The 23,868-nt window shown below is 41.2% G+C and overlaps 1 protein-coding gene across 6 annotated transcripts; it reads right to left on the bottom strand.

Moving 5' to 3' along the window:
- Window positions 1–3,612: 3,612 nt before the first annotated feature.
- On the bottom strand, window positions 3,613–20,684 carry LOC310706047 (uncharacterized protein). 6 transcript variants are annotated; one of them, XR_014525582.1, is made up of 5 exons: window positions 16,092–17,418; window positions 14,728–14,912; window positions 14,147–14,199; window positions 8,865–9,074; window positions 3,613–3,667 (listed from the first exon to the last, which is right to left on the bottom strand). XR_014525582.1 is itself a non-coding variant. In XM_083501401.1 (5 exons), exons 1-5 carry the CDS (start codon window positions 20,644–20,646, stop codon window positions 9,001–9,003), a joined length of 483 nt encoding a protein of 160 aa, XP_083357527.1. In that variant the 5' UTR covers window positions 20,647–20,684; the 3' UTR covers window positions 8,447–9,000. The 6 variants fall into 6 exon arrangements, 1 of the variants encoding a protein (XP_083357527.1); XR_014525585.1 differs by lacking the exon at window positions 3,613–3,667 and adding an exon at window positions 8,447–8,614; XM_083501401.1 differs by lacking the exon at window positions 3,613–3,667 and adding an exon at window positions 20,610–20,684 and having other exon boundaries at window positions 8,447–9,055; window positions 16,092–16,244.
- Between the last annotated feature and the right edge of the window lie 3,184 nt (window positions 20,685–23,868).

Raw genomic sequence — 23,868 nt, 5'->3', positions numbered from 1 at the left:
AATTCCAGGGGTTCCAGAAGGACTTTCCTGCAAAACCTTAAATGCAGGTGGACAGCCCTGTTTGGCTGTTTCCACAAGCCCAGCCCCCAGTGTCCCAACAGCACACCCAGTCTTTGTAGGTTGAGTGGAAATGTCTGAAGAGGTGAGCCCTGGGTCTTCCCCCCCGAAGATGCCTTCAATCCTTCATGTGAACAGGTGCCCCAATCATACAGAGATTTCAAACACATGGAAGATTCTTGAGTGCATTCAGTTCAACATGAAAATATCCATCCTTCAGACTTTCTACTCGCCATGTAGGTTTGGAGGATTGGGGACATGAGGTCAACTGCTAGTATGTCTGGCCTCATTCCTCTTGTGACATTTTCGTGGTTAACCCTTGAGCAGGGTTAATATTCCCTTGTGACCATTTGGATATGTAAATCCTCAGGATCTGTGCCTGTTCACTTCTCTCTCTCCTCTCAGTTCTGGTAGAAAGGGTGGTGATAGAGAAATGAACTCAGCTCCCAGCTGCTGCAGGACTCCTGCCTCTTCTGTGGCTCCGTGGACACCCAAGGCCTATTCTTCACATTGAAAGGTTTGTGTTCAGGTCACTTTTAGACGCATCTGGCTACATACTGTGGGAAACAGTATGTTGTGCAGGTCCGCATCGTCCTGATATGTGCTCAAGTGCTTGTTGTTTCGCCCTGCTGCTTTCTCCGGGAAAACCAGCTCTTTATGACTGAATTGGAACAAATGGCAATTTGAGGTTCCCATGGATTACCATTTGTTCCAATTCAGAAGTAAAGAGCAGGTTTTCATGGTGAAAGTGTTGGGCCAAACAAAAAAGCTTGGAGTGGGAGTTTTAAGGTGCATAGAAACCTGTGCATAGAAATGCGGCACAAAAGTCAGTCTGGATGAGCCTAAATGGCAACTGGGGAGGTGTAAGCAGAACTGGGAACTGCTCTGGTGGGACAGAGCTCTCTATGCATAACCAGGGCACTGAACATTGCAAGCAGGGGGTTGGATACCTCGTTTTAACTTCCCACCCAGAGTCTGTGACAACTAAAGTGGAATTCTTCAAGCTGTCTATAATACACAATGTAAGCAGATTTGCATGATGAATTATTCTACACTTTCGTTATTTTGCACAATTTATTCTCTTTTTGCTAGCCATAGGGGGAAAGGTAAGGAAGTCTGATGTATCTGAAATCTTATCCAGCCACCCCCAGACTTGTGAGATTCATAGAATCATAGAATTGTATATTTGGAAGGTACCCCCAGGATCATCTAGTACAACCCTAGATTCCAACACAAATTTGCCCGCAAGGATGTATTTGCAAACAAGGCATGTTACCATAATGGTTTAAACTAACAAACCTAGTCAGAATAAGAGAGTGAAAGGAATAAAAAATGGGGCAAGTTCGAATTATTATGGTTTCCCTTTCTGACCGAGGTCACTTCCTTTTTGGGGCCAGTATTGACCAATATCAGGCATTGGCAAACTCCAGCCCTCCAGATGTTTGGGACTACAATTCCCATCATCCCTAGCTAACAGGACCAGTGGTCAGGGATAATGGGAACTGTAGTCCTAAACATCTGGAGGGCTGGAATTTACCTATGCCTGACCAATATAGTCAGTGGCAGTCATAAAATGGCTGCCATAAGGGTATCCAGTTTTAATATTGGATCCAGTTTTAATATTGTTTAATATTATTTTACTTTTGTTGGAGGGAAATTATGGCATTAGCTCCTATGCCTTCCTCTCCGGTTCTCTTAGTCCGCTGCTTCCTTCCCTCATCAATATGAACGAACAGAGTTCGTTCAACACCCAGTGACCCGAAATTTATAAGAAAGGAATGTCTGAAGATAAAGTGTCAGAGAATTTCACACACAACCCTTGACAAAATGACCTTTCCCAATTTCACTCCCATCATATATCATGGAGAATTTTGGGACACAATTTTCATTCAGCCTTATAAGCAATCCATTTTTCCTGAGTGCTCAGGATATTCAGTAAGCAAAGGGTACAATAATAATGCCAGGTTTGGTATCACCTGACACTTGTGTTTCACTCTGTGATTTATTTATTTTTTTGATAAATAAAAGATTCACAATGATGACGTTTGGTGCAAATTAAACTTTTTCTATTTTTTTTCTTGGTCAGTCTCAATAGGATTTTTTTTATGTATTAGGGGCACTGAGAAAAGAGACTGTATTGAAATGATAAATAAATTACCAATTATCACCAAGTGCAGAGAGCAACTATAGCAAAGTAACTCTGAAAAACCTCTTTTCAATGGTGTGGATAAAATAGTAAGACTGAACCGGGGCAAAGATTCAGGACAAAAGGGAATAAATACTTCACACAACACATAGTTAAACTATGGAATTTGCTGTCACAAGAGTTACTGGTGGGCACTAGCAGGGCTGTCTTAAGCATATCCAGCGTCGTGGTGTGAAGATCCCTCCGCCTCCCCCCCTTTTCCCAGAGTTGCCAACCTTTTTTAGGGAGGACGGCGCTGCCGGCGACACACCCAGCTTTCCTTTGTGGGGCTGGAGGAGGCGGGCAGCAGCTGGAGGGCAGCTCCTCCAGTGGGGAAGAGGTGGAGGCTGGACGCGGCAGCTCCCAGCTCAGTTGGCCACTTCATTCCGTGGTGGCCACGGCAGACAAGGGCAGTGAGCTGATGCCAGGAGGCACCACATCCAGCCTCCGCCTCTTCCCTCCAGAACTTGGTGTCCTGGCACCCTGCGCCACTAGCCTCTATGGGTAAGACACCCCTGGGCACTAGCTTGTGTGGCTTTAAGGGGGTTTAGACATTCATGGATGACAAGGCTATCCATGGTTAATAGTCATGCTGCCTGCGCACCTTCAATATCAGAGCAGTATGCCACTAAATAGCGTTCTGTCCTGCTTGTGAATGCACTCATGTCCTGCTTGTGGTCTCCTCATAGACATCTGGGTGACCATGGGGAGAACAGGCTGCTAGGTTGTGATCATGTTCCATCAGGTATGGTAGGCTCTGATCATTCTTTTCTCTTTTTTTTATATAAAATATTTATTAAAGGTTTTAAACAATATAACACCAAGCACATAAAACACCATCACCAAAATAAAAAATACACACAGAACAAGAAAAAATACAACATAGTTAAATTTCAAAAACCAAATTTCCATAACCTTCTTTTCAGACTCCCTCACATCTCCCTTTCCTGCGTTCCCATTTACAAAGTCATATTCAGCAATACTTCATCTTCTCTCAAATCTTGTTTTAATTTGTGCCTTTCAAATATTATGTCTCCAATTTTACCCTTTGTTATCAAATATTTAAATATTTAAGCTTGACATAATATTAATCAAATTTCATCTTTGTTCTCATAGTTCAGTTATTTTCATACTTCTTTCCACTAAGTTACTAATGCCAAGTTATCTTTATATCCTGCATCATTCTAGCATTCATACAATTTACTACTTTTGCAAGTAGTCCTTAAATTTCTTCCAGTCCTCTTCCACTGTCTCTTCTCCCAGGTCTTGGATTCTGCCAGTCATTTCTGCCAATTCCATGTAGTCTATCATGGAGTGGGCAAATCTTCTGTCTTCCAGTGTTTTGCAATAAGTATTCTTGCAGCTGTCTGATCATTCTTTTCTTTTTGGTGGTGTTGGGGGAGTATTTAGACATGTATATCCCACCTGCGGTCTCCAATGGAACAATTTCACTATATGACAAGTGCAGCTTGGTCCCACAGAAAATACTTATGTTCATATGCCAGAGGTATCAGAACAAATCACAGAAGCTCTAGTCAGTGTCTGGAAAGTTCAGTTTCAAAAGGAGCTAATTCTATTGCAAGCTCATCCTGCTCAAAAATAAACTAGTTCCAGTTTGTTCTTTCCCAACTATTTCAGTCCAAGGTAATCCAAATGAACTTTTTTACTTCATAAAAGGTTTGTCTGGGGGTACAACATTTCCTCCCCAACATGCATAATGTTACAAGCTGTTGTGCTTACGTATAGTGTCCAAAAGTCAAACAAAAACTGTATCCTAAGTAATAAGATATCTGGTCAACAGACTGTAAACATGAAAAGCTTTCCCTATAATTGTATTTCCATACTTGAAAAGGCTTTTGGTGTTTAATTTTACATCATTTTCAGCGCCTTTTTATCCGCCAGAGAACTTTCCCCCCTCCAATATACTTGCAGTGGAAGAAGTATTTCTTTCTTTTATTAATTGAAGGTTAGTGGTAGAAATACCCATGTACTGTAACTGCTTTTCCTAGACTGTCGTCATATAGAATCCCATGGTTGCTGGACCAAGAGCTAACCTGGGACCAAGACTGACAGTTCCCATTCTGGTCTTAAAAGTTGCACAATTATTTCAGTGCTGTTTCTAGGTTAGGTAATTAGCCTTCCCTCCAAACTATCCAATTAATTAATAGCCTGTCCCTGCCAAGAAGTTTTAAAAGGACTCCATTCTTTGTGTAGTTCAAGCCCTGTTTGTTACACCGAAGACCTTGCAGCGAGAAAGCTGCTTTTACAGAGGACTCTTAATAGGAAACAGAAGAACTGATTATTGATCTTCGTCCATAGTGTGGGCAGTTAATTTGGTTAACAAGGCAGTTGCTGCTCTAACAAACACACTGAGGATCATGTCCTTGACTACTTAGTTGGAACTTCTCTTAACCTTTTTAAGAGTTTTGCTAAGAAGATGTTGAACAAACTACAGGTGAAACTCAGAAAACTAGAATATCGTGGAAAAGTTCATTTATTTCAGTAATTCAACTTAAAAGGTGAAACTAATATATGAGATAGACTCATGACATGCAAAGCGAGATATGTCAAGCCTTTATTTGTTATAATTGTGATGATCATGGCGTACAGCTGATGAAAACCCCAAATTAACAATCTCAGAAAATTAGAATATTAAATGAAATCAGCAAAACAAGGACTGCAAATAGAGCAATATTGGACCTCTGCGAAGTAGAAGCATGCACATGTACTCAGTACTTGGTTTGAGCCCCTTTAGCATCAATTATTGCCTCAATGCGGCGTGGCATGGATGCTATCAGCCTGTGGCACTGCTGAGGTGTTATGGAAGACCAGGAAGCTTCAATAGCAGCCTTCAGCTCTTCTGCATTGCTCGGTCTCATGTCTCTCATCTTTCTCTTGGCAATGCCCCATAGATTCTCTATGGGGTTCAGGTCAGGCGGGTTTGCTGGCCAATCAAGCACAGTAATCCCATGGGCACTGAACCAGGTTTTGGTACTTTTGGCAGTGTGGGCAAGTGACAAAGTCCTGCTGGAAAATGAAATCAGCATCCCCATAAAGCTCATCTGCGGAAGGAAGCATGAACTGCTCCAATATCTCCTGGTAGACGGCTGTGTTGACCCTGGTCTTAATGAAGCACAGTGGAGCAACACCAGCTGATGACATGGCTCCCCAAATCAACACAGACTGTGGAAACTTCACATTGGACTTCAAGCACCTGGCATTGTGTGCCTCCCCATTCTACCTCTAGACTCTGGTTCCTTGGTTTCCAAATGAGATGCAAAAGCTGCTCTCATCAGAAAAGAGATTAAGTTGAATTACTGAAATAAATGAACTTTTCCACGATATTCTAATTTTCTGAGTTTCACCTGTAAGAAGTGTGATGCATGCAAGTCAAGTCAAAGATCCATCTAGTCCACATCTCTGCAACAATAGCAATCCAGCTGCCATTCTCGTTTCCATTGGAAGCTCACAAGCAGGGCAGAAGTGTCTTCCTCTGTTGTGTTTTTCTCAGCCTACTGTCCCAAAATCACGGGCAGTTTTTTAAAACTAACATGAGAGAGCCTTCTCTTCCGTAAGTTTATCTAATCCTTTATAAAAGCCACCCAGTTTAGTGGCCATCACCTCTTGTACCTGTGAGTTCCAAAGCTAAATTATAAGTTTTGTAAAGTATCCCTTTCTTTTGTCTCTCCTGAAGCTATTGCCAACTTCATTGAGCAGGAAAATTATATGAGAGGGAGAAAATGTTCTTTTGGCTCTTTTCACACTGTTCATAATTTTATAAACTGCTATCATGTCCCACTACTTTTCTTGTTTCTAAACAAAAAATTCCCAAATGCTTTATCTTTTCCTCATTAGGAAGGTGCTTCATTTCCCTTGATCATTCAACAATGCAGAATTAGGCTCATCTAACTCCACATGGGACTAGGCTGTTCGTTTCCCCTTTCCAGCTCTTTCAGATTCCTTTCTTTAAAAATAGCTGTGAATAGCATCCCATCTGTGGCCACACAATGGCTTTATATAATGGCTTTATGATGCTTGCAGTTTTATTTGCTACCTCTTTCCAAACATTTCCTAACATCTAATTTTGCCTTTTCTCTGCTACAGCACAGTTAGCTGATGCTTTTGATAAGCTTTTCTCCAAATCCAAGAAACTCTTTCCTAGGAAGTCACAGCAAACCTAGCAAATGGCACTCAAATCGCTTGAAAAATCTGCATTTAATATGTTTTCGGCAAATATGCTCAACAGTAACATTCTTTAATAAGATCCGCATGGGTTTGCAGACTCAGTCAGAAAGACAGGCATCTAGGATGACAGTGCTGAAAGTGCACACTGTCTACATAAAATTTTGAATACTCCCTGAGATTTTTCACACTGTCACTTCTAACATTAATCTGAGCAGCTTTTGCTTTTACTAATAAAGCTGCTGAATTTCAAGGCTGAGGTGAGCATTATGGCTCCAGCAGCTCTTTTTGTGCTTGGTTTAAAATCTGGTCTGAAAAAAAATAAAAGTCTTGTATCCCAGGTGTCAGTAGGAACAGGGGACACTACATTTCCTGAGACTTGTGCAAGGTGTTAGACTTCCTTCTTTGCCTCTGTTCCACTGCTGCCATTGAAGCAGGAAGTCTGGCAGAACCTTCCAAACATGTCCCTCCTTTCCAGCGAGGGTAGAGGAAGGAATTCTATCCCATCGCACTCCCAAGAACGCCAGTGGGGCAAAAGTTTAACTCAGAAGAAACTGAGCTTTCTCCCAAGTTAGAGATAAAGCCATTCACAATATGGGTGAAGCGTCTGTGAAAAGGAGGGCCATTTTTCAATTGACCTGATCAGTGTTTGGAATTTCAGCAGTAGTATCCATAAAGTTCCTCAATCATTCATATCTCACCTTAGTTTTCACCAATTATTCACCACAGTGGTCAGTATATTTATTTATTTTATAAAATTTATGCGTTGCGCTCTCTCTCTCTTTTACAAACACCTCCCAGAGTGGTTTAGAAAAAGATAAAACAAGAAAATCAAGAAATTGACCTTCCTACTTTAAAACATACGAAAATTAAATACTATACATAAAAATACCTCCACTTTCTAAGCATTTGGGGTGGAATCTACACACATAAAAACCGTTCTGAAAATGCTTTTTTAAAAAGCCTTTTAAAAAATGCATTGAATTTTCCATAAGGCTCACCATCACCATCTAGTGTCACATTGTATATTGCACTTAAAACAGACCGAAAATGTTTTATTTGCAGCTGTACAGCTGAGTCCTGGGTAGGCTTGTCTAAACAAGAAAGTTCCTAGCAGGCAATGAAAGGAGTGTGGTGGAGAGGCCTTCTTGATCTCAAGACTCAGGGAGTTCCAAAGTGCAGATGCTACCCCACAAAACAATCGAGTTCTTACAAATGCAGAATGGATATTATGTGGCACCTGTATTTAAATTCTAAACACCTGTTTTATTTTTATTTTTTTTAAAGATATTTATTGAACATTTTTAGGATATAAGGAAAAAAAATAAAAAATAAACATACAAAATAATAGACAATTAAAAACACACATTAAATTTCAATGACATAACTTCCATACCCTTATTTCCTCCGACCTCCTCATACTTCCCTTCTTTGTATTCCAGTTCAGTTTGTTAGTTCAGCAAATCCTTACCATTAAACTTTTACCCATTTATAATCCTTTTTTCATGTCTCCTAAAGCATTACAGCTGGAAACCACTTAGTTTCTATCCAACATCTTTCTAACATTCATTAATTTTACAATATTTCTTTAAATAGTCTTTAAATTTCTTCCATTCTTCTTTCACCGACTCTTCTCCCTTGTCTCGGATTCTGCCAGTCATCTCAGCCAATTCCATGTAGTCGATCACCTTCATCTGCCATTCTTCCAGAGTGGGTAGATCTTGTGTCTTCCAATACTTAGCGATTAGTATTCTTGCTGCTGTTGTAGCATACATAAAAAAGTTCTGTCCTTCTTTTGCACCAATTGGCCGACTATGCCCAGGAGAAAGGCCTCTGGTTTCTTCAGAAAGGTATATTTAAATACCTTTTTCAATTCATTATATATCATTTCCCAGAAAGCCTAGGGCACGTCCACCAAAGGTGAAAGAATGTACCTTCAGTTTCCTTACATTTCCAACATTTATTATCGGGCAAATGATAGATTTTTGCAAGCTTGACTGGGGTCATGTACCACCTCTAAACACCTGTTTTAATCTATTTGTTTTGACCAAGAAGAGTGTAACTCCTTGACCACACTACCTTCGTGTCGGAATGAGAACTGTGCCCATTTTAAATCCCAGCAGCTGTTGCAGAAGTCAGCCTTTCCTATTACTTTAATTCATCTCTGCTAATTATCATCTCCAGCTATTCCTGTGAATGACGAAGTCAAAGGAGAAGAGTAATAATTAGCCAAGGGTTTTTCAGATTAATTTGTAGGAAAGTGAGAAATTAAATATTTTCTCTTCCCAGCAAAGTTCTTTGATCTGTAACAATGCTGACGTCTATGAATCAGCGCTTGGAACAAACATTGCAAGCCATGCAAGTGCAGAATGAATGACACCATTGTGCAAGCCAGCTGCTCCTTCATTCCTCAAAAGGAAAGGGGGAAAAACAGTATTACCTTGTGAATATCGCTGTACTACCCCACATATATTCTTCAAGGAGAATCTAAATGCTCAGTCTGAGAATTGTTGGCATGTGGAGAGGGGGTGGGAGGAGGGATGGTCTCAATGGCAAAGCCCATGCCGGTCCCAGCTTCATTCTCTGGCAGCTCCAGTGATCTTCTTCTGAGATTTTCCTCCAGATCTTCCTCTGAGGCACAGAAGGATCACTACTAGTCAGAAAAGACAGTATTGGCGGCGGCGGGGGGGTAGGAAGAGAGGTCTAAATTGCTATAAGGCAGTTTCATCTGTTCCTGTGTGTGGCTTTTGCTCACATGGTCTGGAGGGTGGTCTCTAATATAACAGCTGCAGTAAATCAGGGGTCAGCAACCTTTTTCAGCCATGGGCTGGTCCACCGTCCCTCTATTTTGGGGAAAAAATATGAACGAATTCCTATGCCCCACAAATAACCCAGAGGTGCATTTTAAATAAAAGCACACATTCTACTCATGTAAAAACACGCTGATTCCTGGACTGTCTGTGGGCCGGATTGAGAAGGCGATTGGGCATGTGAAGGAGCTTTAAAACTAGTCGTCTTCAACAGTACCTGCCTGAGGTATGGTGAGAGCTGGCAGGTGTTTGAGCAGGGTACCCTCAGGGTCTCACTCCTCTCCCCCACCATTCACTCTCAACTTGCCTGTGAACTTTCTCCCTACTGCTGCCGAGAGGAAAATGTCAGGTGAGTGGACCGGTGGCTGCATCGCTTGCTCCTTCTCCATATCATTTGTTTCTGTCCTGCTTCTGATTCCGTGGGTGGCAATGGCAAAAGGAGTGGTGAAAGAACTGAGGGCTGTAGTAGGGGAAGAGTAGACCCCTGCTGGTGTGTGGACCTTGGCAGGTGCCCCCAGTAATGCTTACACCTGACTCTTCACACATTCATTGGAATTTGTGGACACTGGACTGGGTGAGTGGGATCATGTTTGCTCCATGTGTTGAGCAAATGGCATGAAGAAAACCTGATATGCATCATAGCTCAGTTGGAAAAAGCATGAAACTCTTAATCTCAAGGTTGTGAGTTTGAGCCCCATGTTGGGCAAAACATTCCTACATTGAAAGCGCTTGAACTAAATGACCCTCATGTTGCCTTCCAACTTTACAATTAAATTATTCTATGATTCTACATCCAACTTAATAGTCCTATGGCTTTATCCTGTTTGTCTAGGGTACCAAGGGGAGACCCTTGTTCACATTGAACAAGCTTAGTTCACATTTCAAGCTATTTCCTGAATGCATGCAGTTTCACAGTGAAGACAGCAGGCCAAGGCCCATAGGTGAAGCATGATTTTCATGTGAACAGGGTCATTATGGCATTGGTTCATTTAGCCCATTATTGTCTCCTCTGAGTGGTTGTAGATATCCAAAACCTCACAAGCCTTGTCACCTTAAATCTCGAGCTGGATATGCTACAGCCTGAATATCTAGGATCTTAATGGTGGGAAGCATGTCTTCTATTGATAACCTAAAGGTTCCCAATCATCCCATGGTTCCTATTCTAAACTCATGAGCTGAAACCACTGAAGCACATGTTCCAGGTCAACTTTTTTTTTAAAAAAAGAGACATACCGTATTTTTCGCTCTATAAGACACACCAGACCACAAGACGCACCTAGTTTTTGGAGGAGGAAAACAAGAAAAAATTTATTCTGAATCTCAGAAGCCAGAACAGCAAGAGGGATCGCTGTGCAGTGAAAGCAGCAATCCCTCTTGCTGTTCTGGCTTCTGGGATAGCTGCGCAGCCTGTATTCGCTCCATAAGATGCACACACACTTATGGGGAAAAGTGAGTCTTATAGAGCAAAAAATACGGTAATTTCTATGCCTCTCTCAATATGGAAGGTATTGCATCATGCATCCCAAGGGTTTTATGTCAAGCGCAACAACCAACTGCATGCTTAATCCACTGTTCTTGGGCCTTTGACTAATCAAGCCTGATAGAGGAGCAGGTCTCACACCACGGGCATAATTTTTGTTGGCAGTTGTAGCAACCAGAGTTTCAGCCAGGTCAGCCTCTAGTTATATTAACTCAGAAGCCACCCACTTAATCAATATGGCCATTCAACTATACTTTTTAAAAGGTCATAATTAGACGGTTTGTTGCCAAGACCATTCCCAGGAATTAGAAGTAACAATTAAAAAGGTGTGGATGTTTATGCCACTGGTAATAAGAACTACTGATGATATAAAGCAATTTTAATGGGACCTCTGTATACTCTGAAACTATACTGGAAGATTATTGTAATGCTCTTCAGGTGTCATGTCTTGATTGTTTTGGATGTGCATTTATGTTCTTTGCACAAGTGTTTCTCACCAGTGAGCATGGCAAGAATGAATCCTGAAAGGTATTGTACCATTGAAAATCAGCCACTGTGACTTTGAAAAGCCTTGGCATGGCAAAATCACACCTGATATAAGAAAAGAATTGTAAGGAAGTGGCCTATCTATGCAAGTACCAGAATCACCGGCTGAATTTTGGTTATCTGGGTCCATGTGTGGCTGTGAGGGGCAAAAGGAGGTCCAGGCTGACCACCAGGGCTTCCTGATGGTAAAGTAGCAGCATAAAGTAGCAGCTATTTTGATGAGCTGTGGTCTCTTCTAGATGTTCTGCCCCTCTGCATCTAATAAAACACTACTTCGAGTTTTTGTATCATCTCAGAAAGGGCACATTTCGAATAGGCTGGCCCACATATTCTGCTGGGAGCCATCCCATGTTGAAAAAACTAGTCATCATAAAACCAAGCATTGTGCATGCATGTGTTTCTTGTTGGCAACTGCCTTAAGCAATTATAAAATAAAGTGATGCACTTATGTGAGTAAGCCCCTTAGACCAGTATTGAAACAACAGCCCCATACTGTCTCAAACAACATTTAAGTGTGATTCCTCTGTTCTTGCTCAACTTCACTGTCTGTTACTTGAAGGATAGAGAAATTGTTGTTGTTTTTTTTTAAAAAAATATTTTTATTCAATGTTCAAATATAAAGAAATCACCAAACATATACAATCCCTTCACCAAACAAATAACAAACAAAAAAACATACATCAACACAAACATAGAATATAAAAAACATAACTGTTCATAACACATTTTTTGATAACTAACTGGACTTCCTCACATCTCCCTTCCCTGCGTTCTCTGTGATAAAGTTAAAAACAGCAAATTATTACCTTATTTCAGTTCTTATTTTGTACTTCTCAGATATTATGTCTCTAAACTTCAAATAATTTTTGTCAAATACTTATCATCTTAATTTAAACATAATATTACTTCAGATTTCAACCTTTTCTTAAACATCACTTAGTCTCCTATATCTTTCAACTAAGTTGCTGGTACCATATTATTTTCAATCGTGCAATTTCTTAGCATTCATACAGTTTGTACTGTTTTTGTAAATAGTCCTTAATTTTTTTCCAGTCCTCTTCCATTGTCTCTTCTCCCAAATCTCGGATTCTGCCAGTCATTTCGGCCAGCTCCATATAGTCCATCAGTTGCGTCTGCCATTCTTCCAGTGTGGGCAAATCTTGTGTCTTCCAATGCTTTGCAATAAGTATTCTTGCTGCTGTTGTCGTATACATAAAAAAAGTTCGGTCCTTCTTTAACACTTTCTGGCCGACAATGCCCAAGAGGAAGGCCTCTGGTTTCTTAGGGAAGGTATACTTAAATACCTTTTTTAACTCGTTGTAGATCATTTCCCAGAAGGCCTTCACTCTTGGACAGGTCCACCAGAGGTGAAAGAATGTCCCTTCGGCCTCCTTACATTTCCAACATTTATTATCAGGCAAGTGGTATATTTTTGCAAGCTTGACTGGGGTCATGTACCACCTATATATCATTTTCATAATATTTTCCTTTAAGGCATTACATACCGTGAACTTCACACCGGTGGTCCATAACCGTTCCCAGTGGTCAAACATAATGTTGTACCCAATATCCTGAGCCCATTTTATCATGGCTGATTTAACTGTTTCATCCTGAGTGTTCCATTTTAGCAACAAGTTATACATTCTTGAAAGTACCTTAGTCTTGGGTTCTAACAATTCTGTTTCTAATTTCGATTTTTCCACCTGGAATCCTGTCTTTTTGTCCAAATTAATAACCTCCTTAATTTGAGCATAATGTAACCAATCTCGCACCTTATCCTTTAGTTTCTCCAAACTCTGCAACCTCCAAGTGTCTCCAACTTTTTCTATTATTTCCCAATATTTCGGCCAAGCGGCCTCCATATTGAGTCTTTTCCGGGCCTTAGCTTCCATTGGTGATAGCCACCTTGGGGTCTTGTTTTCTAATAAGTCTTTGTACTTTGTCCAGACATTAAATATTGCTCTCCTGACAATATGGTTCTTGAACACTTTATGAACCTTTACCTTGTCGTACCACAGATAAGCATGCCATCCAAAAGCATTATTGAACCCTTCCAGATCCAGGACATCAGTGTTCTCTAAAAGTAACCAATCTTTCATCCAGCAGAAAGCTGCAGCTTCATAATATAACCTTAAGTCCGGCAGGGCAAATCCCCCTCTTTCCTTTGCATCAGTTAGTATTTTAAATTTAATTCTGGGCTTTTTACCCTGCCAGACAAACTTAGAGACGTCTCTCTGCCACTTTCCAAAACATTCCACTCTGTCCACAATCGGTAGGGTTTGAAACAAAAACAACATCTTTGGCAATACATTCATCTTTATAGCAGCAATTCGACCCAACAAGGAAAGTTTCAATCTTGACCAAGTTTCTAAATACTTTTTAATTTCTGACCAACATTTTTCATAATTATCTTTAAATAAATTCAAATTTTTGGCAGTCAAATTAACCCCTAGGTATTTCACCTTTTTAACCACATTTAAATCTGTCTCTTTCTGAAACCTTTCTGATTCCAAAGGTGTCAAATTCTTTTCCAAAACCTTGGTTTTTTGTTTGTTTAATTTAAATCCCGCCACCCGACCAAACTCATGAATCAATTCTAAAACTCTTTTCGTACTAGATTCTGGCTCCTGTAATGTTAAAACCAAGTCATCTGCAAAAGCTTTAAGTTTGTACTGTTTCGCTCCGACCTGGAAGGATAGAGAAATTGGAAGCTCAGTGATGTCATGCAAAGGAAAAAGTGACCTAGTCAGGCTGCTCTTGCAGCTGGCTGCTGTGTATTTACCACTAGGCCCACTTTGGGGCTTGATAAATTGCGCAAGAAAGGATGGTTCACAACAATGAATGGATTCCAGGGCTAGCACTCCAGTGTGTGTTCAAGTACAATACCTTGCCCCTTGCGAAGAAGAAGAAATAGCGAGGAGAGAGATCAGAGGGGTGATCTGAGGAAGGTAAAATGCATTAATTAGAGAGGTAGGAAGATGTGACATGGTCAGAAATAAAAGAAAATCCTATCAAATACTGAACTGGTATCTTTCTTTAGGGATTACTGAACCAGCCATTTCCCTATTATCCTCAGCAGTTGTGAGACAACATGTTTGATGTTTTGTGTTTCTCAGTAGGAAGAATACTACCATACAGACTTTTTTTTCTGATAGAACACAAGAAAAGGATGCCAACCCTCTAGCAGTTGATAGGTTTCTTCCTTGTTTAAGGTATGACAAAAGGCTGCCAGCCCTCAAGAAGTTAACAGAAATCAAGTTAGAAGCATTAGCCTGCAATGCACTGTGTGAATCTTTAAGACAGCCAACAGGAGCATCTGGGTAGCTGCTGATACTTTTTAAAGTCAAGGAGATAGTTATTAATCACTAAATGAGATTATGGGTCTTTTAAAAAGAAAAGCTCTCAAAACAATGAGTGAGATTATTCAAATGAGAAAAGAAAATAGAAGTATTGTGAAAGCCTCTTACCTCTGCAACATCAGCTTCACAAACTTGTGCTGTGCCCATAAAGCCTAAATCTATATTCACCTGATGCAGCTGCAAAGTACTTGGGTTCAGGGGCCACAACTGATGAAAAACAGTATGGAACCCGGATTGCTTCAAAACTGGGAAAAGAGTCCTCCTCTTCTTTTCTGGGTGAGCGTTTGAAAGAGCTATGTCAATAGCAGCAAAATTAGGAACTTTTAGGACAGGCAAATGAAAGAGAACCTTGTCAATGGAGTAACACCAGAGTAACATAAGAATCCTTGAACATAGAATAGTTGACTTTTTAACACACATATATCATTTGCCTCTAAAATCGTCCTCCCTGCAAGCAGATTGTAAGATGGCCAATACAATATGTTGCTGCTGCTGCTGCTGTTGTTTTAAAATGAACCAGGGGAGACCTCTCAGCCTAGCTACTGACCTTAGTACACTGGTATAAATGATTATTAAGGCTACAATAGTTAAATGTACTGAATACTGTAATCCCTCTTGAGAGGTTGCTGCTCAGCAAAACATCTGAGGATATATTTTCGAGGGTTGGGGTAGCTAATAGATTGCCCTGGCAGGTACAATTTGGGACTCTGTGACAGCATTGAAATAACTAGGCAGGATACAGGATTGGCCAAATCTTTATCGACTGCAGTAGAAAGTGTGGTTGGCATGGCAGTATGGCAGGCATCTCACTCCACATTCCAACAATCCTTAGTTCTCCTTCAGAGTAGAGAAAAACCCACCAGCCACCATGGGAGTCACCTAGTGCTGAGCCTTGGCCTCAAACGTGACAGGAGTGAAAAATTTCAGCTTTGCATATGCCCCAAACTGACCTTAGGGCATGCTATGGCCAATCTCTCTCTCTGATCCTTCCCAATGTCATACGTAGGCCTTAAGTCCCCAAGGGAAAGGTGAAAAAACCCTAGCCGAGGGTTTAAGATCTCACCCTTCATTCCCCTTGTGAGATCCTGCGAGACCTTGAGAGAGGTCATGGACCTTCCTGACTGCTCTTTCGGACCTTCCTGACTGCTCTTTTGGGCCCTTGCCACCGGCCAAAATCACCCTACACACACAGGTGCCCAGAGCATGGCTTATACTGCTTTGATTTGATCCTCTAGCTAGACCTAAGGACAGACTGTAGATAGAGCATTCCAGCATGGTTCAGCTACCATATGAGGCCTGACAGCTATTTGTTTTGTATTTAATTTATTGAAGTATTTATATCCCACTTTTCAGGACAAGTGTCCTCACAAGGTGACATACAAAGCCAGTCTCAAAACATATACAAACAGAAAAACAATAATTTGCTATGGCACGTCAGAGAATGTAATGGCTCACCAGTGAAGGGCTAAGACCATTGTTGTGCAACTGTTGTGATGCATCTCTCAAGACACAGCAATGGTAGGGCAGTGGGACCTCCCAAATACAGAGGTCCAGTAAGGGTGAGTGGACCAGGAGTATCAGAAGAGGGCCAAGAATCTTTACTGTTCTTCCCTTGTCCTTCAACCCTGCAGAATACAAGTGATATTTAAACTATGGAACACAGTCACTTTTGCATGGTGACTGAATAAACAGATTTTACTGCATTCCATAAAAGCAAAATAATATTTTCTTGGATTCAGAACAGAAGGAAGGTTTAAACTTTGATGCAAAGGGTTGCATAATGATGACCTATGTGGCTGTGTGCTGCATAAATAATACATTAATAAGGTAGCATGCCCTGAAGTTTGTAAAACACACCCACAAAAAACACAGGACATTTTTAGTAATTTAAAGACATGCATAAGCTGTTTGACTAATTTCATTCAAACATATTTTGAGATGTGTTAAGAGCACTCTCATTTCCACTTTGTATTTTCTGAAAAATGTTAACAATCTCCCAAGGAACATATAAACCACAGAATTGAATTCTAATGTCCCTGAGCCATGCTCCCCACTGCCCCAAGACAAGGCAAAACCCTATTTTAGGTCTGGCAGCATATCTGCCACTATCATTATTCCTAATTATTCTTGACATTTTGTCCATTATACCGTCAAGTTCCTCGGAGGATAGAAATAATCATCCAAAAGTGGAGCCTGGTTAATTATCTACATTGTCTGTGAAAGCCGGTGGTGTAATGGCTGAAACATCAATTACTGCAATTGGTGGTGTGTACTGACAGAAGAAATAGATCTTTGAAATCACCCCTACCACCGAATCATGGACATTTCTATCCTCACTCCTTCCTTGCCAACTTTGTGTCAGTGAACCTCATTTGTTAGCAGTAGAAAATGATAAGGGATGTTTAAAAAGGCAGTACTTGTGTGAAATACAAGATGAATGCCTCTAGGGCAATACGTATAAGCGTGCCCTTCGCAGGTCATCCAAATATTTATATATTGCAACAAGCTAGCAGCTATTTTTATAGTAGCAAGAAGCAGTAAAGGAAACTATATTTGTGGGATACGATTTGGGACAGAAGTATACGCGCTGAGAATTTTTTAAAAAAGCATTCACTGTGATTGTTAGCATAATTATATTTTATGTCTCTAGTAGCTATTGTAATACAGTTTGCATATGCAAAAGGGTGGTGTCTATTAGTATACATTTTTTTGCTCTATAAGATGCACCCGACCATAAGACACACCTAGTTTTTAGAGGAGGAAAACAAGAAAAATAATATTCTGAATCAAATGTTGTTGAAGAGGCCAACGCAACGCAAAGCCTCTTCAGCACAGTGGGAGGAACGCTCCCGCTGCGCTAAAGAGGCTTCGTGTGGCTATCCCTCTTGCTGTTCTGGCTTCAGCGAAAGCAACGGGCTGCCCTTCATCTCTTCCCCACCTCCTGGAAAAGCGAGCAAGAGGGAGCCTGTGGAGGGAGCCGAGGAGGGAGAAGGGCAGCCTGTCAGTCCCTTCTCCCTCCTCGGGGAAAAGCCCCCAAGAGCCGCACACACGCTCCGTGCAGCTCTTTAAAGGGAGCGCTGAGCAGAGCCTCCCGCCTGCATTCGCTCCATAAGATGCACACACATTTCCCCTTCCTTTTTAGGAGGGAAAAAGTGCGTCTTATAGAGTGAAAAATACGGTATGTGTGGGCATGGTGCCATCATTGTGATGAGGCCCGTGATTTAGCATGTAGAAAGCCCTTGGATAAGGTAGCGTTTATTTGCCTTACTGGGAGTGTGGGAGGCCACCTTCACTTTCAGGTGCTCAGAGAAGACCCATCCTGTAAAGACCACAAATTCCAACTATATTACCACCACTTTCAGGAAGTTCTGATCACTGAGTGTTTTTTTCTTAGAGGGCCAACAAGGCCTGTTTTTTCAACGGGGAGTAGTCAATTTCCATCCCAGATGGTCATTATAAGAGCCTTGTAACATTTAGAATTGAGTTGCTTCTTTTCCTCTGCCTTCTGAATCCCCTTCTCCTTGTGTCCTTTCAATTTATGAGCCTGCGGGCAGGGACTCTGCTACTTTCAGGTGCAGCACAATGCTGTCCTATCATCGGCAATGAGGCATGATTCAAATTCCATCCTTCCCTTGACTTCAGGCCCCAAAATGTCTTGAGGCGGTTTACCCATTCAGCTTCAAGCCATCAAATGTTGCATATTTAAAAAGGTAAAGGGACCCCAGACCGTTAGGTCCAGGCACGGATGACTCTGGGGTTGCAGCGCTCATTTTGCTTTACTGGCCGAGGGAGCCGGCATACAGCTTCTGGCTCATGTGGCCAGCATGACTAAGCCGCTTCTGGCAAACCAGAGCAGCACACGGAAACGCCATTTACCTTCCCGCCGGAGCGATACCTATTTATCTACTTGCACTTGTGCTTTAAACAATGATAAATTATGCGAAGGACATGCATATGAGAATCACACTGCAACCTAGCAAACACATATCTTCCTTTGCATTTTTTCCCGTATAGATTGTAGATTGTTCTAAAAAGCCTTAGGACATTTCAGAAGACAAACACCTTGAATAGCTTTAAGCTGAGTCTAGTTGTCACCAAGATAGTAAAGACGTGTTGGGGCTGTACCACTTCAGTCTGTAGTTTGGGCTTCTCTATTCCAAATAAATTCACTGCACATTAAAAAATAAAAACATAACCCCAACATGCCAGGTCAATTGAGAACCCTTGTTTGTTTGTTTGTTTGTTTTTAGCCTTCTTTAGGCACTATTACAAGAAGAAGAAACATGAGTAGAGTGGGACTTCAGTGATATACATGTTGCTCCCCCAGGGATGGGGGACCTGCTCTTTCCATGATTACAGTGAATCTCTGTAGTGAGGAAGGTCCAGGCAGAAGTTCACAATAATCGTATACGGAGCCACTGGGCTGCAGGGTGGGGCAAAATGGGACCCCCTTCCCACACCCCAGTCTTCCTGTGTTCCTTCTTTGGTGATAATGCCTGAAGAAGACTTGTGTGTAGCTGGTCTGTTTGTTTAGAATATTCTTTACCTTCAATCTGAAGTTTTACAGTCTAATACACAGTTCTATCACTTCAGTGAGAACTAACCCTTGGTATATATGAAATCTTCAATGGCATAGATCATATTAGTGTTTTCAGTCCACCACACACAACAGCATAAACAGCCATAAAAGGATATAGAGAGAGCTGAAACAGACTCATTATTATTGAAAGCCAATTCAGCAGCGTAAGTCCATGGGGTCATAAAAGTTGCACAATGCATCTTGTATATCAAGGTAGGAGTGTACAGAAAAGAAAGTGAGGGAAAAGAATGGTTCTGCAGCGATATAAGAAATATAAGAAATGAACAGAAGAACAAAAGCTGGTGTTTCCTACACTGGAAATGAGTAGAAGAGTATTCCGTAATTCAGACATTTAGGATAGTGTCCTGTAATTATAATTATGAGCAACAGCACTAGGCTGTTCCACACAGCTGTAGCTTAAAGAGCAGCTCAGCATATTACTTTCATTGAAAGGAGAGTTTCTTCCCTCCCGTCTAGGGACATGGAACCCCACCATACCTGGGCTGTATGTCAGGGCTAATAGATGGAACAATCACTGTGCAAGCGGTTTTCAAATCATCTCCACATACCAATTGCAACAATGCCATACCTATAGAATGCAATCACAAGTAATGCTGGTTTGATGTTTGTAGGGGTGTGTGCAGCTCCCCACCCCCTGAGAAATTTCGCCTGTGTTACTGGATTTCCCTTAATTTCCCAGGGAATGTTCTACACATATTCTGCTAGCACAGACGCCTCCAAATTTACTTCCAATAGCATTAAGTAACGTGACTGGATAGCGTAAGAGTATGTGACCTTCCTTGGGTAAATGTTGCTAATTTTCTTCAATGACATCTGTCCTCCCTCAAAATCCCTACAAATGTTTCATTTTAGCAAAACTTTCTCAATATACATAGAGTTTTGCTTCAGGCAAAAATCATTAAACATAGAAGCACTTTCCTGGATTACTACCACAAAGAAAACAAACACTTGTGTTTTGTATTAAGCAGTGCTTCAACACACACACACACACACACACACACACACACACACACACACACATTATTAAAGGAATTAATAGAAGTAAGTGAATCAACACATGTGGCCATCTAAAGAAAGGGGGTGTTTGTCTGGAGACTATTAAGTCCAGAATCTAAAATTACCTAACTAAAAGGCTTAGTGCTACGAATTGGTTGGAAGTAAACATTAAAGACTGTTGTTTTTCAGGTTTTTTTTTTTTTAAAATTGCTAAAGAGCTATCTTTATTTCTTTTTTAACATCCATAAATGTTTTAATCTGGTATCGAGAAAATGTATTCCCTTTGCAGATTTACTAGTTTAAAAAATAGAGTTGTAGAGTGTGTTGCATTGAGTGAATAATTAATTTGATCTGAATCTGCTTTGTTATTGCCTGTTACATATTAATAGTTTACCTTTGATGGCGAGGATGACAAGACTGTGTGGTACCATCCTGCAGACTTTGCTACTGACAGGTGAGTGCTCTGTTCTGCTGCAAGACACATATCCTTTGTAGTCGGAGCTTTCTGATTGTAGTTGTCAACTAAATCCAGTGTTTGTTTGCCACAAATAATTTGATAGATTCCACATCTGTGGAAATGGGGGGGGGGGACTTGTATCTGAGGGGAAAAAACCACATAACGTGCTTATTATTTCTGTTTGAACTTAATTAGAGTATACTATATTTTGTGAGGGATCATGTTATGCCACAGAGTAAAATGAATAATAATGAAAAGAGAAGGGTTTGGGATGCATACAATTTGTCTGGCAAAAGCAACAAATGTATAAATTGTGCGTATTTATCGTAGGAAGAGCTGTCCAATGGGAAGATGTGGTTGAGCTGAAACTATTCAGAGGGTTGTGATTGTTACTCTGCAAACATCATTGGCAGTGTTGAAATTATGAAATTGCAGAATTGCTTGATCCTCTCTTAATTTCACATAACTGACTTCCCTTACTAGAATTAATACTATTACATAGTCAAATCTTATTAGCTATGTAGCTTTGTGACATCATCCTGCTTACCAAATGGCCTGAAGTTGGCTAGGGTTGCTTATACAGTCACTGGAATGAGGGAAGTATGAGGGAAGAAACAGCTGCCTGGGGAAACAGTGATGCTACACAGGATAGCGAATGGTAAAGGTTTTGCTAGCTGATGACTCCCACCCAGTGAGCATTGGTGGGCTTTGATGGGTGGCACCTACTAGTTGGTAGACACCTCAACTAGGGCTGAAGAAGAAAGAAATCAGTGGTTTTTAACTGGCTGACAGAAAGTTGATATATGTATGTGTATATGTGTGTATATACATACACTCCAATAATATACTAAGGATGCTTTGCTAACTATCACTGTCTGTCTGGGGGCTGGCTGCCAAAAGTTAATCTTGTGTATGTATAAATGAGAGGTGACAGACCCTCATAAATTTCTAGTGCTTTCTCCTCACAATGGATCTGTTGTTGCAATAGCTTGTCCCATACCAGTGGGGACAATGAAATAATGTGTGTGTGTGTGTAATATAATATGATATGATATCATTGCACGCCATCCCAATCTCTGAGTGGCACAAGATTCCTGGGGTTCCAGGTGCACACCCAGGGTTCATGTTTCCTTTTGGAATGAGGCACAATGGAAACCATGGCGTCTTTATGATATATGGTTTATTTACACACATATAAAACCTGAACCATTGATTGAGGGGCTCACAGCATCAACACCCGCAAAGGGTCTTGTTTCTCCCATAGTCGCAGCCTTGGATTCAAACAGAAATCTATCATTGCTCTCAAACGGTGCTCTGACTCTCTCCCCAGCTTGTTGCTTTACTTCTATGTCACATCACTGACACTTCCAACTCTAAACTCAGGCTTTGTCCTTCTATCTCTGAGCTTCAGAGGCACCAGCTTCTCAAGATGATCGAGGGGGCTCGACACGAGGTCCTCACATCATGCACGTGACAACGTGAGGAGCCAGGGGGCAGAATCAAATGCCTTCTGAACATTGAGGGGGCCTGGCCCCCTTAAAAAAACCATAATGGGGGAGCAAAGTGTTTCAGCCTTGAGGAGCTGGTGCCTATGCTGAGTTCTAACTATCTGCTGAGCTCCACCCATTTGCAGTCTCACACAGAGTCCCTTTCCTCTGCTTCCCTAATGGCCCATCACCCAGGCTATCACCTCAACGCAGGAAGCTAGCCTGGGTTATATTTTAAGACTTGGTGGACCAAAAGGATAGAAGGATATTGCCTACAGGCGACCCCCCCCCAAAAAATTCATAACAATATGAATATAAATCATTTGTTTAAAGCAGAGATATATCACTAATGCTATTTGGCAATGAAATATAACGTGTGTTTCAGTTATTTACTACAAAGTAGTTTTTGAAGAAAATGTCCTCTAGCAGAGTGATGTTCTAGGCAAATGAATTAGAATTGCATTTGTCATCAGGTACATCTAAAGGTCAACCTGACTTCGGCAACAGTATTCTCAGCTTTTGACAGAGCTTGATCAATCTTGTCCAGAGTCAATTAGCATCATGTTATGTGCTGGCTTGGCTCTTCTTATCAATGCATTTATCAAAAAGCATTGCAGATGTTTTTCTCTCCTCTCCTTTTTCCATGGAAGCATTTTGGGAACTCCAAATACCCCACATTATAAATTTGGAAATAGGTAACATAAAGCCTAAGGCCCAGTAATGTCACATCTGGCTCCTAGCATGCTCTGATAATGGAAGAAAACGAGTCATTGGGAGCACATGTGTTGCATCTGTAATATACCAAGTTCAACCTCCAGCACCTCCAGTTAAAATACTCCACAAATAAACAGTACAGTGGTACTTCAGGTTACATACGCTTCAGGTTACATACGCTTCAGGTTACAGACTCCGTTAACCCAGAAATAGTGCTTTAGGTTAAGAACTTTGCTTCAGGATGAGAACAGAAATCCTGCTACGGCGGCACGGTGGCAGCTGGAGGCCCCATTAGCTAAAGTGGTGCTTCAGGTTAAGAATAGTTTCAGGTTAAGTACGGACCTCCTGAATGAATTAAGTACTTAACCTGAGGTACCACTGTATTGTGCTAGATAGATCAATTATTCAAATCGGTATAAGGCATTTTCACATATTCATACATCACAGTCTCAATGTCCCAACCTAAGGGACAAAACCAGATGTGCATAGGGGCTCTGTAATTTGGCATTTTAAAGACTTAGAAGCTACCACAATGGTCTTGGATTGCTTCGGGGATACAGTGCTGGGGGAGGGTTTATTTATTTATTACATTTCTTTCCCTCATTTATCTTCCAAGGATCTCAGGGCGGTGAACTGTGGTTCTCTTCCTCACAACAACCCTGTGAGGTGAGTTAGGCTAAGAGATGGTGACTGGCCCAAGGTCACACAGTGAGCTATGGCTGAGGAGGAATTCAAACCCTGCTCTCCCAGGTCCTAGTCTAACACTATAACCATTACACCACACTGGCTCCCCCGATTTAAATTCACACACACAATAACTACCGTATTTTTCGTCCCATAGGACGCTCCGTCCCATAGGACGCACCTGTTTTTTGGGGGGGAAATAAAGGAAAATTTTTTTCCCTTTATTTCCCCCCCAAAAGCAGGTCGGGGAAACCGAATCAAGTCGAGGAACAGCGGGATGACGGCGCTGCGCCTCCCTGCTGTCCCCCGAG

Source organism: Podarcis liolepis, assembly GCF_965112155.1.
Source record: "Podarcis liolepis genome assembly, chromosome: 4".
NCBI classification, from domain to species: domain Eukaryota; kingdom Metazoa; phylum Chordata; class Lepidosauria; order Squamata; family Lacertidae; genus Podarcis; species Podarcis liolepis.
Note: the sequence above shows the minus strand (reverse complement) of the source record. Positions and strands in the feature narration are given on the sequence as shown.

Bases quoted from the DNA above. Each gene is read 5' to 3' on its own strand.
- LOC310706047 (XM_083501401.1), bottom strand. From the start codon at position 20,646: ATGGTACCACACAGTCTTGTCATCCTCGCCATCAAAG. The intron at 16,245-20,609 runs GTAAACTATTAA...TGTATTCTGCAG, and splicing joins TGTCATCCTCGCCATCAAAG to GGTTGAAGGACAAGGGAAGA. The intron at 14,200-14,727 runs GTAAGAGGCTTT...TACCTTCCTCAG, and splicing joins GTGAAGCTGATGTTGCAGAG to ATCACCCCTCTGATCTCTCT.